The 12,669-nt window shown below is 31.8% G+C and overlaps 3 protein-coding genes and 1 long non-coding RNA gene across 4 annotated transcripts; 2 read left to right on the forward strand and 2 right to left on the reverse strand.

Annotated features, from left to right (window-relative positions):
• Positions 1-361: 361 nt before the first annotated feature.
• On the forward strand, positions 362-2,658 carry LOC121124517 (uncharacterized). Its single transcript, XM_040719681.2, has one exon. The coding sequence runs from the start codon at positions 618-620 to the stop codon at positions 2,514-2,516; it is 1,899 nt and encodes a 632-aa protein (XP_040575615.1). The 5' UTR covers positions 362-617; the 3' UTR covers positions 2,517-2,658.
• A 1,614-nt stretch (positions 2,659-4,272) lies between these two features.
• HINT1 (histidine triad nucleotide binding protein 1) lies at positions 4,273-5,895 on the forward strand. Its single transcript, XM_040719684.2, has 3 exons — positions 4,273-4,430; positions 4,494-4,661; positions 5,582-5,895. The coding sequence occupies exons 1-3, from the start codon at positions 4,338-4,340 to the stop codon at positions 5,744-5,746; spliced, it is 426 nt and encodes a 141-aa protein (XP_040575618.1). The 5' UTR covers positions 4,273-4,337; the 3' UTR covers positions 5,747-5,895.
• Positions 5,799-7,577, reverse strand: LOC139906339 (uncharacterized). Its single transcript, XR_011781813.1, has 2 exons — positions 6,282-7,577; positions 5,799-6,194 (listed from the first exon to the last, which is right to left on the reverse strand). It is a non-coding gene; the product is annotated as an uncharacterized lncRNA (long non-coding RNA).
• Positions 7,578-8,269: 692 nt separating this feature from the next.
• Positions 8,270-11,774, reverse strand: LOC121124518 (major facilitator superfamily domain-containing protein 12). Its single transcript, XM_040719682.2, has one exon. It carries the CDS (start codon positions 10,007-10,009, stop codon positions 8,552-8,554), a length of 1,458 nt encoding a protein of 485 aa, XP_040575616.1. The 5' UTR covers positions 10,010-11,774; the 3' UTR covers positions 8,270-8,551.
• Positions 11,775-12,669: the final 895 nt, after the last annotated feature.

The following is a 12,669-nucleotide window of genomic DNA, read 5'->3' on the forward strand; positions in this document are numbered from 1 at the left end:
TTCGCTTCATAAACAGAAATTTTTAGCTTAAATATTGTAGAACGTTCTAAGTAGGGGGTTAATATTCCTTATAGAGGATTTTTGAAGCAATTATGTTACTTTGATAGGAAATTGATTAGTTCTCTCAATTTTGTAGAAATTGGGTAAGATACGTATTGTGTAATAGTGTAGAGTGTTTAATTATAAAACTTGGGTTAAATTAAAAATATATACACATATATTCCATTTCATGGAAATGATAATTGTTTAATGATTGAACTTTATATAAATGAAATACATTTTTTGAAATGGAGTGGATTTACTTTATTGAAATAAGAACATTACTTGGCACTCTCGTCAAGCACAAAAAAGAGCGCGTTTCATTTCAGTGTTCTCTAAGCTGCTTATACATAGAAAATAGGTACATAATTTATAAACATTAATCCTCAATAATAATCAAGTAAAATCCCGCGAAATCTCCTCGGCTCAAGTGATCTTAAGCAAGATACCTCCAATTGGGAGCATTCCGTGTATAAAGTGAAGTTTGTGAATTAATGTGAATGTCTTTATTTGGAAGTTGAAGGGCGAAGGAGGAAGGTTTGGACGCATTGCCAATGATCTAAAGGGCGATCTTAGAGATGTCTTCGTCCAATCCACGTTCCTTAGCCACAGGAGGATCTGAATCATTCTGTATTTGGGACACAAGCACGAGTTATGAGAAGTCTTATAGCCATTGTCCATCCAGTGCAGTTGTGGCTCAGTCCTGGTCCAATGATGGCTCCTGTTTGGCATCCCTCCCTAGGGATTCAAATACAATTTTGATGACGTATTCCGTGAAAAACATGCTGCGGACATCAGAACTCTCTCTTGGAGGACCTGTTCGAGCCATGTCCTTTCCAAGATCTTCAAGTATGAAATCTATTTGGGTTTCTTATGGCTCCAATATCTCTCAAGTCAAGATTAAGACTCCTGAAACTCCCTATAAGGATTTCCCTCTCACCGGTCTGAGTTCCTCGGAAAGTGTTTCATGCCTTGCACTGAATGTGCGAGACGATCATGCAGTCTTGGGTACCAATAGAGGGAGGCTCAAGTTGGTTAATTTGCTCAGTGGTTATGAGTCTTCTCTTTCCTCTCCGGATGAAATGAACGTCAATGATGTAAAATACAATAATGTGAGACATGCTCTTTTGGGATTAGCATCAGACTCTGGAGCTGTTTCATTTTGGGATGTGCATGCTCGAAAAAAACTTTCTACTTTTAAAAAACATGCTTCACCGGCTTCTGGAATTACTTTCAGCCCTGTAAATGAAATGCTCGTTCTGAGTGCTGGTTTAGATAAAAAATGCATTTGCTATGACACAAAAGAAAAGAAACCTGTTAGCACGATTAATACAGATTACTCTCTGACTTGTGTCGACTTTCAACATGATGGATTTATTCTTGCATTGGGTACATCCAGAGGACGAGTTCTTATTTATGATTTAAGATCCTACGACTCTCCAATACATGATTTTGAAGCTCATGGCACATTTGTCCATTCTATCAAATATGCAATATATTCAGATAACAATAGAGGATCTGCTGTTAAACTGCCTCTTAAGGATGTTGTGACCAAAAACAAAGTTGAGCTATCTCCCATTCTACAAACGAAAGATGATTCCTTCAAAAACGATGATTCCCTTGGTAGTGCGCAAGTTTTTTCGCCTCTTCGGAGAGATTATACTTCATCACCACTGGATTTATCTTCAAACGAACGTCACCTTCCCCTTCCGTCCACTAATACATCAACAGATAGTTTTTTTTCTCCATATAAAGATGGATTACACACAAGTAATACTACGATTCCATCCATCGCTGAGAAAGGAAATTCCTTCAGTTCTCCTTTGAGCCTCATCAAAGAAGAAATTCCTCTAAGCCCCGAGAGAACCCCAATGTCTAAGTCCAATTCTCGCACTGATATTTTATCTAAAACTAAAAACATTAAAGCTATAGTTGCTAAAACAGCTTCCATGATTAAGCATGATCTGAAACCATATTCATCGCCGAAATTCAGCAAGGAAGAAAATAAAGAAAACGAAAATGACTTAACAACTCTTGTGAATAATAACAATAAAGAGAGTGAACAAATAGATGAGGGTTTGATTCAAAATGAAAAGGCTGAAGAACCTGATATACGCCATGTCTTAACTGCTTTTCCATCTTGTTTATCTATTTCTGACCCTTTGGACAGAATAGAGGAAGCTGTTGCTTCACTTCAAGCCTCTGATCATAATAATCCTTCGACTTTGCAATTGCCTTCTCAGTCTGGAGCATTTCAGCAAGCATATATAGGAAATATTGTGAAGGAGTCCATGCAAGATTTTTCAAGAGAACTTAGATCACTGATTTGGGCTGCAAGATATGACTCAATAAAAATGTTTTATGAATTAAATGATAAAATTGAGGACACCATTTTAGAAGCCTCTCCTAGCGCCGAACTCATTGAAGAAAACAGAAAGCTTAAACAAGAAATTGAAACACTCAAAAGTTTTTATTAAACTATAATAATTATTAGCTAGTTAATTATGACATATCAATTCAAAATGATACTAACATTTCTCATTTGCATTTAAATGTTAAACGAATTAGTCACTCGATAATGAATGTAGATTGAATGAAATATACTGAATTTTATCATAATTGATATTTGATGCATTTTACTTAATGCAGGTGCATATTAATTAACTAGAAAGATTCTGTGCTTCCGTCTGGATAGTTTAAATTGTGTTTGGGGGCGTTTTTAACTTATGACGTGAAGTATTAATATAAAAATGGGAACGGTGGATAATTAATTATATAGGTAAACAGCAGGATTACATATATATGTGTAATTTTTTTGGGGGGGAGAGGGGTGTTCTTGGTTTTTTTGATTTTTTTTTTTAAATATTAAAAGTTAAATTTTTTGGAAAAAAAATCAAATATCAAATTTTTTGAAAAATAATTTAAAAATTGACGGCTATTCATAAAAAATTCTAAAAACTATAGGTATTCTCAAAAAATGAAATTATTTTAAAATATCACAGCTGTTTACAAAAAAAAAAATTTAATTTTTTGGAAAATATTTCAAAAATCGAAAGTTGTTCAAAAAAAAGTAGTTTAAAAATTTAATTTTTAGGGGACAAAATTGAAATATTCAATTTTATGGAAAAAAAATTCTAAAATCCATAGCTATTCTCATAAATTAAATTTTTTTCCAAAAAATTAAATTTCTAATTTTTTGAAAAATAACTTAAAAATTGACAGCTATTCATAGAAAATTAAATATTTGTTAATAAATTTCAAAAATCGACAGTTGTTCTCAAAAAAGTAAGTTTTAAAATTAAATTTTTGGACAAAAAATTAAAATATATTTGTTTTTGTGGAAAAAAGTTTCCAGAATCCATAGCTACTCTCAAAACTTTTTGAAAAATAATTTAAAAATTGATAGCTATTCTTAAAAAATTAAATTTTTGGGGAAAAAATTGAAAATATTTAATCTGTGGAAAAAAGAAAAAAATCCTTAATTTGGGGGAGGAGGTAAGCCCCTCCACCCACTCCCTGCGGACGCCCCTGGTAAATGTATTACTCCCTAAAAATTCGAGTATTTTTATACATTTTTAAGTAACCGGACTCTGAAAGATGTTGTAAACAATAATGCACATTGTTTTCCTATACTTCTTTTAAACTTGAAGTTCTAATTATGCATATGTAATTAGAAGGAGGGAGGTGATTTTTTCACGATCCTAATAATGTTTTATGATTTTCAAAGTTTTGTTATCACTCCTTTGTCTAATGAACTATTTTATAAGAAAAAAACTAGTTCCCATGTAATTATTGGGTAAAATATTCAATGAATTGATGGGATAATTTGTTTCACTTCATAAATCATATTTGGTTTTTCAACATAAACACAATCCCGAAAAAAATCAAGGAAAAGAGAAATCCCAATTAATCTTTTTACTTTATAAATACATACAGCCCAACATTTAAGACATATTTGAGTCAATTAAAGGTTTTATATTTAAGATACCCTAGAGCTTTAGATATAATTAATAACTTATACTTGATTCTCTCTAAAATGGCCTTCCAAATAAAATCTTTCAATTTCTTATTCTTTTATTATGACGATCAATTTTGTCTACTTTAAGTGCAATTTGTGATAGAAATTGACAATCATTAGTCGAAAAATACAAATACAATTTTGAAAAAAAACACCTTTTGGCTAGCTTTTGTGTTGACAGACCACATATTCACAACATGAATGGGGCTATTTTCTGATTCCAGGCCTAGAGTTTTAGCAAGTTACGTCATTAGCTTCTTTCAGTGTTGCCAATTTCAATATGAGACTAATGCACCTACGTTCATCCAACATTCTATTTTCCAAACTTTCCGGCAGAACGTTGTTTAATTCTATTTGCAGAAACATGTCCGAGGTAATTATATTGATTAATTATTACATTACTTATGTTTTACATTATTCCTTACCACTCTATTAGGGTAAGAATATTTTCGAGAAGATTATTGATCGTGAGATTCCAGCCAGTTTCCTTCACGAGGATGAGGAGTCCGTTGTTTTCAAAGATATTAATCCTCAAGCACCCGTCCATTTCCTTGTCGTTCCAAAAAAATGCTACCCCAAACTTGAGGTCATGGATGATCCCGGGGTAAATACGTATTTGCTAATTGTCAAATAACTGACATTATTACCTGTTTGCTTCAATTTTTTAAGTAATTTAATTTGGATTTTCCTTAACTTTACTAAAAAAAGAAGTTTCTTTTATTCCAACATATTACTGATTTGTTACTAATTGTATTCAAGCTATGCTAAGGATACATAATATATATCCATCCTAAATCAATCTTGTAGCTATAATTGCTACTCGCTCAGGAAACGCATAGAGAGCTTAATTGATCATTTTCTCACGTTTGGATATGAATGTATTTATTGCAGTGTTGTCTACAACGAATCTCTAGTAATGATATGTGTGTATGTTACGAAAATGTTCAAATATGAATGCACTTTTTATTGCTAATTACGTATGCGGCGCGTCAACACAAAAGACAGCTAGGCTTATTTTTCTCCAAATTATGTCTGGATTACACTTGTATTCTTGGACAAGTTGTCGTCGATTTTTATCAATAAATTACTCTTGTTAATTGTTCGGGTGTGCCGCAAATTGAACTTAAAGTAGCCAAAATTGATCTTCACGATAAAAAATTGGGAAGTTGACAGATTTTATTTGAAAGTATCCATATAAGGGCCAATATAAGCCTCATAATTCAATAAAAAGTGAATTAATTTTAGATATAGTTAAGAAACTATATCTAAAATTCATGGATATCTTTGCTCATCTCACAAATTTGTATACAAGCCCTATTATTTACTCAAATATGCCTATTAAATATTGGTTTGCATGTATGTATGAAGTATACAAATAGATTTGGATTTTCTCTTTTTCTTAAAGATTGCTTTTATATTGACACACCTACTGGAATATTTGAAGGAACTTTTACTCAGCATATACTATTTGTAGTCAATTTAATCCATTTGAGTAATTATTTAAATCATTTATTATTTATACAGCTTATGGGACGCTTAATGATGGTAGCCAACAAAGTAGCTAAAGAACAAGGATTGGTTAAAGGATATCGAGTTGTGATCAACAATGGGGATGAAGGTGGTCAAGAAGTGCCACACTTGCACATTCATGTACTAGGTGGGAAACAACTTAAGTGGCCTCCATGTTAAGAGCTCTATGTATTTATCAATTATTCATATCCCTTAGAATAAATAATCTGAATTACGTCAAAAATCCATGTATATTTCAATGTTTAATTTATCATTTTATCAAATTTATGAATATACTTATTGCAAAGTTGTTTATTATGAAGTCTAAACAGCATATTCTTCACACATTTCATTTCTAGTTTTGTTCCAGATTTTTTTGTATTTGATAGCATTTGAACTGACGATCTCTTCTTTCTTCTACAAATTGCTCCACACTCCTCAATATTGACTGGTTTTGTCTTACCCTCGCATTTAGGAATGCTTTCAAAGTCTGAATATTCAATACAAAACTTTTTCCATGGATAAATTCCGAAGGGATCCGTTCCAAAAATCTTTTCAAGGGGGCATCCCGGAACAAACCACCAAACCATACATCCTGGATGTTTTTCTTTTGCTATAGTATTGGAAACTAGAATGATACTGAGCGTTATTCGTAGTAGTAGAGACATATTATTGAATACTAAGTTATTTTTAGAGGTATAGTTTCTATTTATACCAGAAGTTATGTAGCCACTGATTTCTACAACTCAGAGCGCTCAGATATGATTTCTTTGTTAACAATAGAAATTGGTATTTGTTGGTATTTTGAAAAATATATGATGAGTATCTTTTTCCTTTAGTAAAGAGAAAAAATATTTGTTCAGATGTTTTCAAATTTGAGGATCAATTAATGAAAATAAGTCATTCTCGTTTCGGACGGGCCATAGATTACTTAATACATTAAGTAATCTATGGACGGGCCTGGTATATCTAACATATTTGAATAAATTGTGAAAAGTCTCTGACTATGATTAAAGTTATATTTTAATAATTCTTTTATATATAATTTGGCTAAATACTCAATTACTGTTACCCAAAAATTATTCTAATACCTTTAACTAAGAATAAAGTGTTTCTAAATTATTCCTAAATTTAGACTAGGCAGATCTGTTGTAATAAGTCCCTGATCATTGCTATAGCCAATCACATCTATTTTTTTAGATGGCGGTGTTATGATAGTTTGTGATAGTTAACGGTAATTGAGTAGTATAAGCCCTAATAGATTTTTAATGATATTTAGTATGTTAAGATATCTCGCTCATGCCTAATTATTATATAAATATGTATTTAGAGCCTCTATCTATGCATATATTATTTTGGATATTGATACATAAATAATATAATATAGACCATATATTTTATTTCATTGCAAATTCCTCACACAACCTCTTCGACTATTGTATTGTTATGACTTCAGTTTATGATGAATATTCAGGCAATATTATCAAAACTAAGCTGCGCGTAAAATTAATGATTGCTAAGTAAAGTAATAAGTAATAGGAATCGAGGCAATACGCTTTTTATCGTTCTTATGACTAACAAGATAAAATTCATTACGCACAACAATCAATATCGATATGGGTGATTTCAATTTGCTTTTCTTGGATCAGAGTTTACTGGAGTCCATTCTTTCATTACTTAACTATAAGGATCTGTTATCACTTCGAACTACTTGCAAGGGAATTAAAGAGCGGATAAATGAATTTCTCCGTCATTTCACATCAATTATAAGGCGAAAGTGCAAAGAGCCGAACTTCTTTAAGGAGACGTCAATACGTCACTGCTGGGAAACCGAATTATTTGAACAACTTGGAAAACCCAATTCAGACATATTTTTCTATAAATACAAGGATATCTTCAAGGTATTTATACAAATATATTAATCCGCTTAAAAATGGGTCAATAAAATACCTATTTTTTTACTGAATTTTTATCCTTTTCAAATATCCTAATTTTATATTACAACTGCGTCTTCATATATGTACCTTTTAGATGTAACTAAATGTATATTTTCTTCACTTAGGATACATTTCTCCGAAAATCCGTTTGCGATGCGGATGACTTTCCTCATTTAGGAAATAATTCATACATACAATCCTTAACCGATCCACATCTTCAGCGTAGTATCGTTCATCTTTCAACCGTTTGTTGGTTATATTGTTCGATTCATTTTAAAAATGTAAAGCCTGGAAAATATAAGCCCTCAATAGTTCTAAGGCTGGACCGTGAGTCTTTCAATTATCCCTCTGCATTTTTTGAAAGCACTCCTGACATTTTCGTGGAAATAAAGTCGCTGGAAGATTCAAATCTCTATAGTGAAGGAAGGATTGCTGTTAAGGATCTTCGAAAATGGGTCCATAAAAACAAAAGAACTCAATATCCCATGCTTGAGGATGTGCCTTTATGTAGTTCTTGTCCTTTTAAAGAGAAAAAAAAATGGAGATTTGTGGTTTTATTATCATTTACCAGAATTTCACTTAAAAGAAGCTAAAACTCTTAATTTTATTTTTCATGATACGCAGAATAGTAATTGGAAAAACGGCATAGAATGGGACTTTTTTCAATTAAGAAAAATCAATTAAATATCGCATAATTGTCACTAATAATTAGTAATAATATACGAGTTGTACATTATTGGCTTTAGATTGATTTTCAAGGAGATTATTTCCCAATATAAAAATAGTATTTATTTAATTTAATTATGATGATTCATTATTCATTCCTATGAATCTGTCGATACATAAAAATATGTTTAATAAATATGAGCTTTGATTTTTTGAATAAATTTTACCCTTATCACTTATCAGGGCAACACATAATAGGTATATTTGTGATAAAAAAATATATCATGAAGGGAAATTTATAGGAATATTACAATTTATAAATATATAATATCAATATGTATGTATATTTTAACAAAGTAATTAAAGCGTTTTAAAATAGAAACTAACAATTAATAACATCATGATCTGAGATATGTTGTGAGTCTTCAACAGGTTGCTTTCGCCGCCTACTAAGAGTGAATGGAGCAAGAAGTAATAATGCAATACCGGCTGATAAAGCTGATCCACCTCCAACAAAGGTTAAAACTGTCCTATAAAAATCTTTTGAGCTAATAAGGTTTAATGGATCAGGTACATAGGTTTGTATCATGACAACAGCAAGACCATTGCTTAACTTATCGGTTAAACTCATAGCACCAAAAACAAAGGCTGCAGATTCAATATTTGCACCTATTAATTCGCTGGTCAGCGATAAACTAGTAATGAGCAGAACGGATGCTCCAGCTCCTATTAATATAGCAACTGCATAGATTCCATAGTTGATGAAGAAATTTGTACCACCTCCATCAAAGTAGGCCATGACACACCCCACTAATCCTATGATGCTCCCAATGATAAAAGTGGGTTTCCTTCCAATTCGATTATTTGTGCACTTCATGATAAACGAAACAAAGAATCCAGAAACGAACATCACCAAAGGGATTATGGCTATGTTAACGGCAGGCAAAATAAGAGTTTCAGATAAATAAAAGGGTATATACGCTTGAGTTAAATTAACAAAGAGACGAGTAAACATATACATGACTCCAACTAAGTAAAAAGTCGGCTCTTTAACCCAATCACGAATACCCATTGGTACGAAAGGTACTTCTTTGACTATTTCTTGATCATTTTGTTCTGTAACAAATGCTGAATCGTCATTCAAAATTGGTGGGTCTTCACTAAATCTGCGAACTAATATATGAAATAAAAGGGATGCTACAATCCCTATACTAACGACGACAATGAGTATATCATTAAATGCATCCTCATGAGAAGGATTCAAAGCGGTTCCGTCAGTTGATATACCTAAAAATATCCAGGTAATAACTGACACTGTGATGTTAGAAATGACAGTAGCACCATAACGAATTGCAGTGAGTCCAGTTCTTTCGTGAATTGATGGACTTAATTCCGGAATCATTGCTAAATGAGATATTTGGACAGCTGCCCATCCAAATTGAAACACGACGACGAAACAGGCATAGTACAAAATTTGGGCCCATAGATGAGTATCAAAACTTTCAGGGATGGGAAGCCAAATAAATGGAAAGGAAAGAGTAACACATATAGTGCCGATGAGATGCCATGCCCGACGACTTCCAATACGTGCACAAAGGAAAGAGCTGTTGCTTCCTCTATCACAAAAAATCCCGACGAGAGGTGTTGAAATCCCATCTGCTAGTTGCCCAATGAAGAGTACCACTCCGGCTGAAGTATTATCAAAGAGTAGAACTTTATTGAAGAACACTAAAAGATAAGTGAACCACATAGACGCATAAAGATCATTTTGAACATGTCCTAAACTATAGCTGAACTTCAGAAACCATCCCAAGTGGCTTCCTGTGGCAGAAGTAGACATTTCCTCTTCACTTCACTTCATGGAATGCAAAATGTTAATCCGTATTGAGTGAAGTAATGTCAAATTCAATACGGGAGTGAGAGAACACGACAACTAAAGCGATACAATATGTATATATAATATTGTAAATGTACATATTCCGCAGATAAGAGTGTTGGGTGAGAAAAAATTACACCTTCTATTAATTTTAATAATTAACTACGTCCCGCAAACTACTTAGTACTTTCTTCTCTTATAATACCCAACGTACTTTAACATTTCCTTATTTCTTTTACGTACAACTGCCAGTGATCATCATCGCAGCAGGTATAGAGGACGAAGAATAATAAAGCCGATTGCACCATATCCTCAGTTTTAATTATTAAAGCATTCTTCGTATAATCACTATCCACCAAAAATGAGTATTACCAAATATAGATGCATTACAAAGGGACAAAAATTGGGATGACGATGATTCACGTAATTTTGTTAGAAACACTTGTGACTTTATCAATATTGCGTAAATAAAGTAAGTCAGCAGTCTTCTTGTTTAAAGATGAAACAAAAAAATGACAAAAATTGATGTAAACATATAATATTAGGTGTAGTAAAAAGAAGTCCATTACTATTGAGTGAAACTAAATTACTTTTAAAATGACTGCAAGTTGTCAAACAAAGCGGTGCAAATTTAACTTAAATCGGATGATTATAATTTATAACCTCTTAATTATAGAACGTTTTCACTAATGTTATAAATTGGATCCTAATTGAAGGACTCGCCATGTCATAGTTGATATTTTTACTATATAAAATGGATAAATTCCCAAGAAATCTCGATGGAAATTCATCAATTGGCTTTAAGAATTTAAAAAGACTTAACATCTGTATAGAATACTACTTGATGCAAATGATTAACATTGATATTGGAATCAAATCAAAGTAATATGTACTTAAATCCCTACAAATTTGTAGATTTTTTTTTTTTTTGAAAAATGTCTAATTATTTCTATTGTAATATCCTTAAAAAATCTTATTTCCGTTTTGTAAATAAAATTAACTAAGATATTTTAACATAACATTTTGATAGACAGTAAGGGTTATGAACTTTTATTTCTTGGTCCCATTTTGGCATTCAATAGTACACATTTTTTCTTAATTTTCATGAGAAATAGGGTTTTATACTTTTTTTAAAACTTGGCTGTTTAGACCCCTAAAATGACTGACACCAACATTGTTAACGTCAAGTGAAAACGCTCTATCCCACTTTTATAAAAAAATCGTTGTCTCATTTGGCAAAAAACTAGGAGAGTTGATTTTCACAAGCTTCTATTTAGTATAATTTTTCACCTGCAGAATCATTCGACATAAACAAGATAATAGTACCAGTATAAGATGGTTGCACAAGAGCCTTCAGAACAAGCTCTCCGAGCTTTTAAAGAACCACTATGGATGTGTAATCTGATGGAACAGATTTTAACTTGTGTGGCAACCATGCATCAAACTTCTTTTTGAATCTATATATACTCAATGGCTTCAAAACAGATTTTTGAGCAATTTTAAGCTCTTGAACAATTGAAACAGTGTTTGGACTCCAGAATTTTCATAATTTTATCGAGATTCTCGACAGTCGGCCTTCCAATGGAGGCTGTATCTTTTACTTCCAAATTATAAGAACGGAATTGACGAAAATAAAACTGTATCAGAACTATATATATCACATTTTCAGCTGCCTGGCTTGTATTTTTGTAATTTAAAATAAAAACTGTAAAATATAGTGTATTGCTGATGTGAGCTCCAAAAATTATTATTGAAATAATCTATTTATTACACCCAATACTATAACGTGTAACCCATAATTTAGATTGTGACGGTTTGAGTGGTTTAAGGGGAGGGAGATTTAATATTTTGTCATTAGTAAATTTAAAAATACCTATAATATTACTAAACTTAAAATTTTGATTCTTGTTTATTTTGAAACTTGTTCTTTTTTTTTTAAATATACTTTTATTTTGTTCTTTTATAATTTTTAATTTGACTTTTGTTATAAGTCGAATGAAATAAACAAAACCTCTTGATTTTGATATGAAGATTTTTTGAGGTTTGAATTATGTTCAGGATATACTTAACCTCGAACAAAAAATATAGAATATAAATGCCCTTCGTAGGCTTTTTTATTTTTGTTTTAAAATAACTTTTATACATTTTTTTGTAGCCTAATTATGATTATGGAGAAAGTGGTAGGAAAAATGACAACTGAAATAGCATGATAAAATGTAAATTTTTATCTTTGTGGGGTAACGTCATGTGGAGCGTGGTTCAACGTTTTTTGTAAATTAAAAAACATGGATCAAAGAATTTGCATCAAATTTTATGAAAAAATAAAATTAACTGCTCCAAAACATTTATAATGTTGACAATGACATACGGGCAACATTTTTGAGTAAAAAAAATGTTTACAGATGGTACAAACTTTTTCAAGATGGCCAGAAAGATGCCAATGACGAGCCTCACTCTGAACGTCTAAGCATATTTGGTTTGCTCGTGGCATAAATTTTTTTCGAACGTTTTGGGCATGAGACGAGTGTCAGTGAAGTTTGTTCTGAAACTACTCTTTGGTTAAAAACAACACCACAATCATGCCTCAGCCACAATATTCACCGGATTTTGCACCATCTGACTTT

Source organism: Lepeophtheirus salmonis, chromosome 9 (genome assembly GCF_016086655.4).
Source record: "Lepeophtheirus salmonis chromosome 9, UVic_Lsal_1.4, whole genome shotgun sequence".
Classification (NCBI taxonomy): domain Eukaryota; kingdom Metazoa; phylum Arthropoda; class Copepoda; order Siphonostomatoida; family Caligidae; genus Lepeophtheirus; species Lepeophtheirus salmonis.

What these genes read in the sequence shown, in the direction of transcription:
- LOC121124517 (XM_040719681.2), top strand. Translation starts at nt 618, where the DNA reads ATGTCTTCGTCCAATCCACGTTCCTTAGCCACAGGAGGATCTGAATCA.
- HINT1 (XM_040719684.2), top strand. Translation starts at nt 4,338, where the DNA reads ATGAGACTAATGCACCTACGTTCATCCAACATTCTATTTTCCAAACTT. An exon ending in TTTGCAGAAACATGTCCGAG is followed by an intron (nt 4,431 to 4,493) that starts GTAATTATATTG and finishes CCACTCTATTAG; the next exon opens with GGTAAGAATATTTTCGAGAA. An exon ending in AGGTCATGGATGATCCCGGG is followed by an intron (nt 4,662 to 5,581) that starts GTAAATACGTAT and finishes TTATTTATACAG; the next exon opens with CTTATGGGACGCTTAATGAT.
- LOC121124518 (XM_040719682.2), bottom strand. Translation starts at nt 10,009, where the DNA reads ATGTCTACTTCTGCCACAGGAAGCCACTTGGGATGGTTTCTGAAGTTC.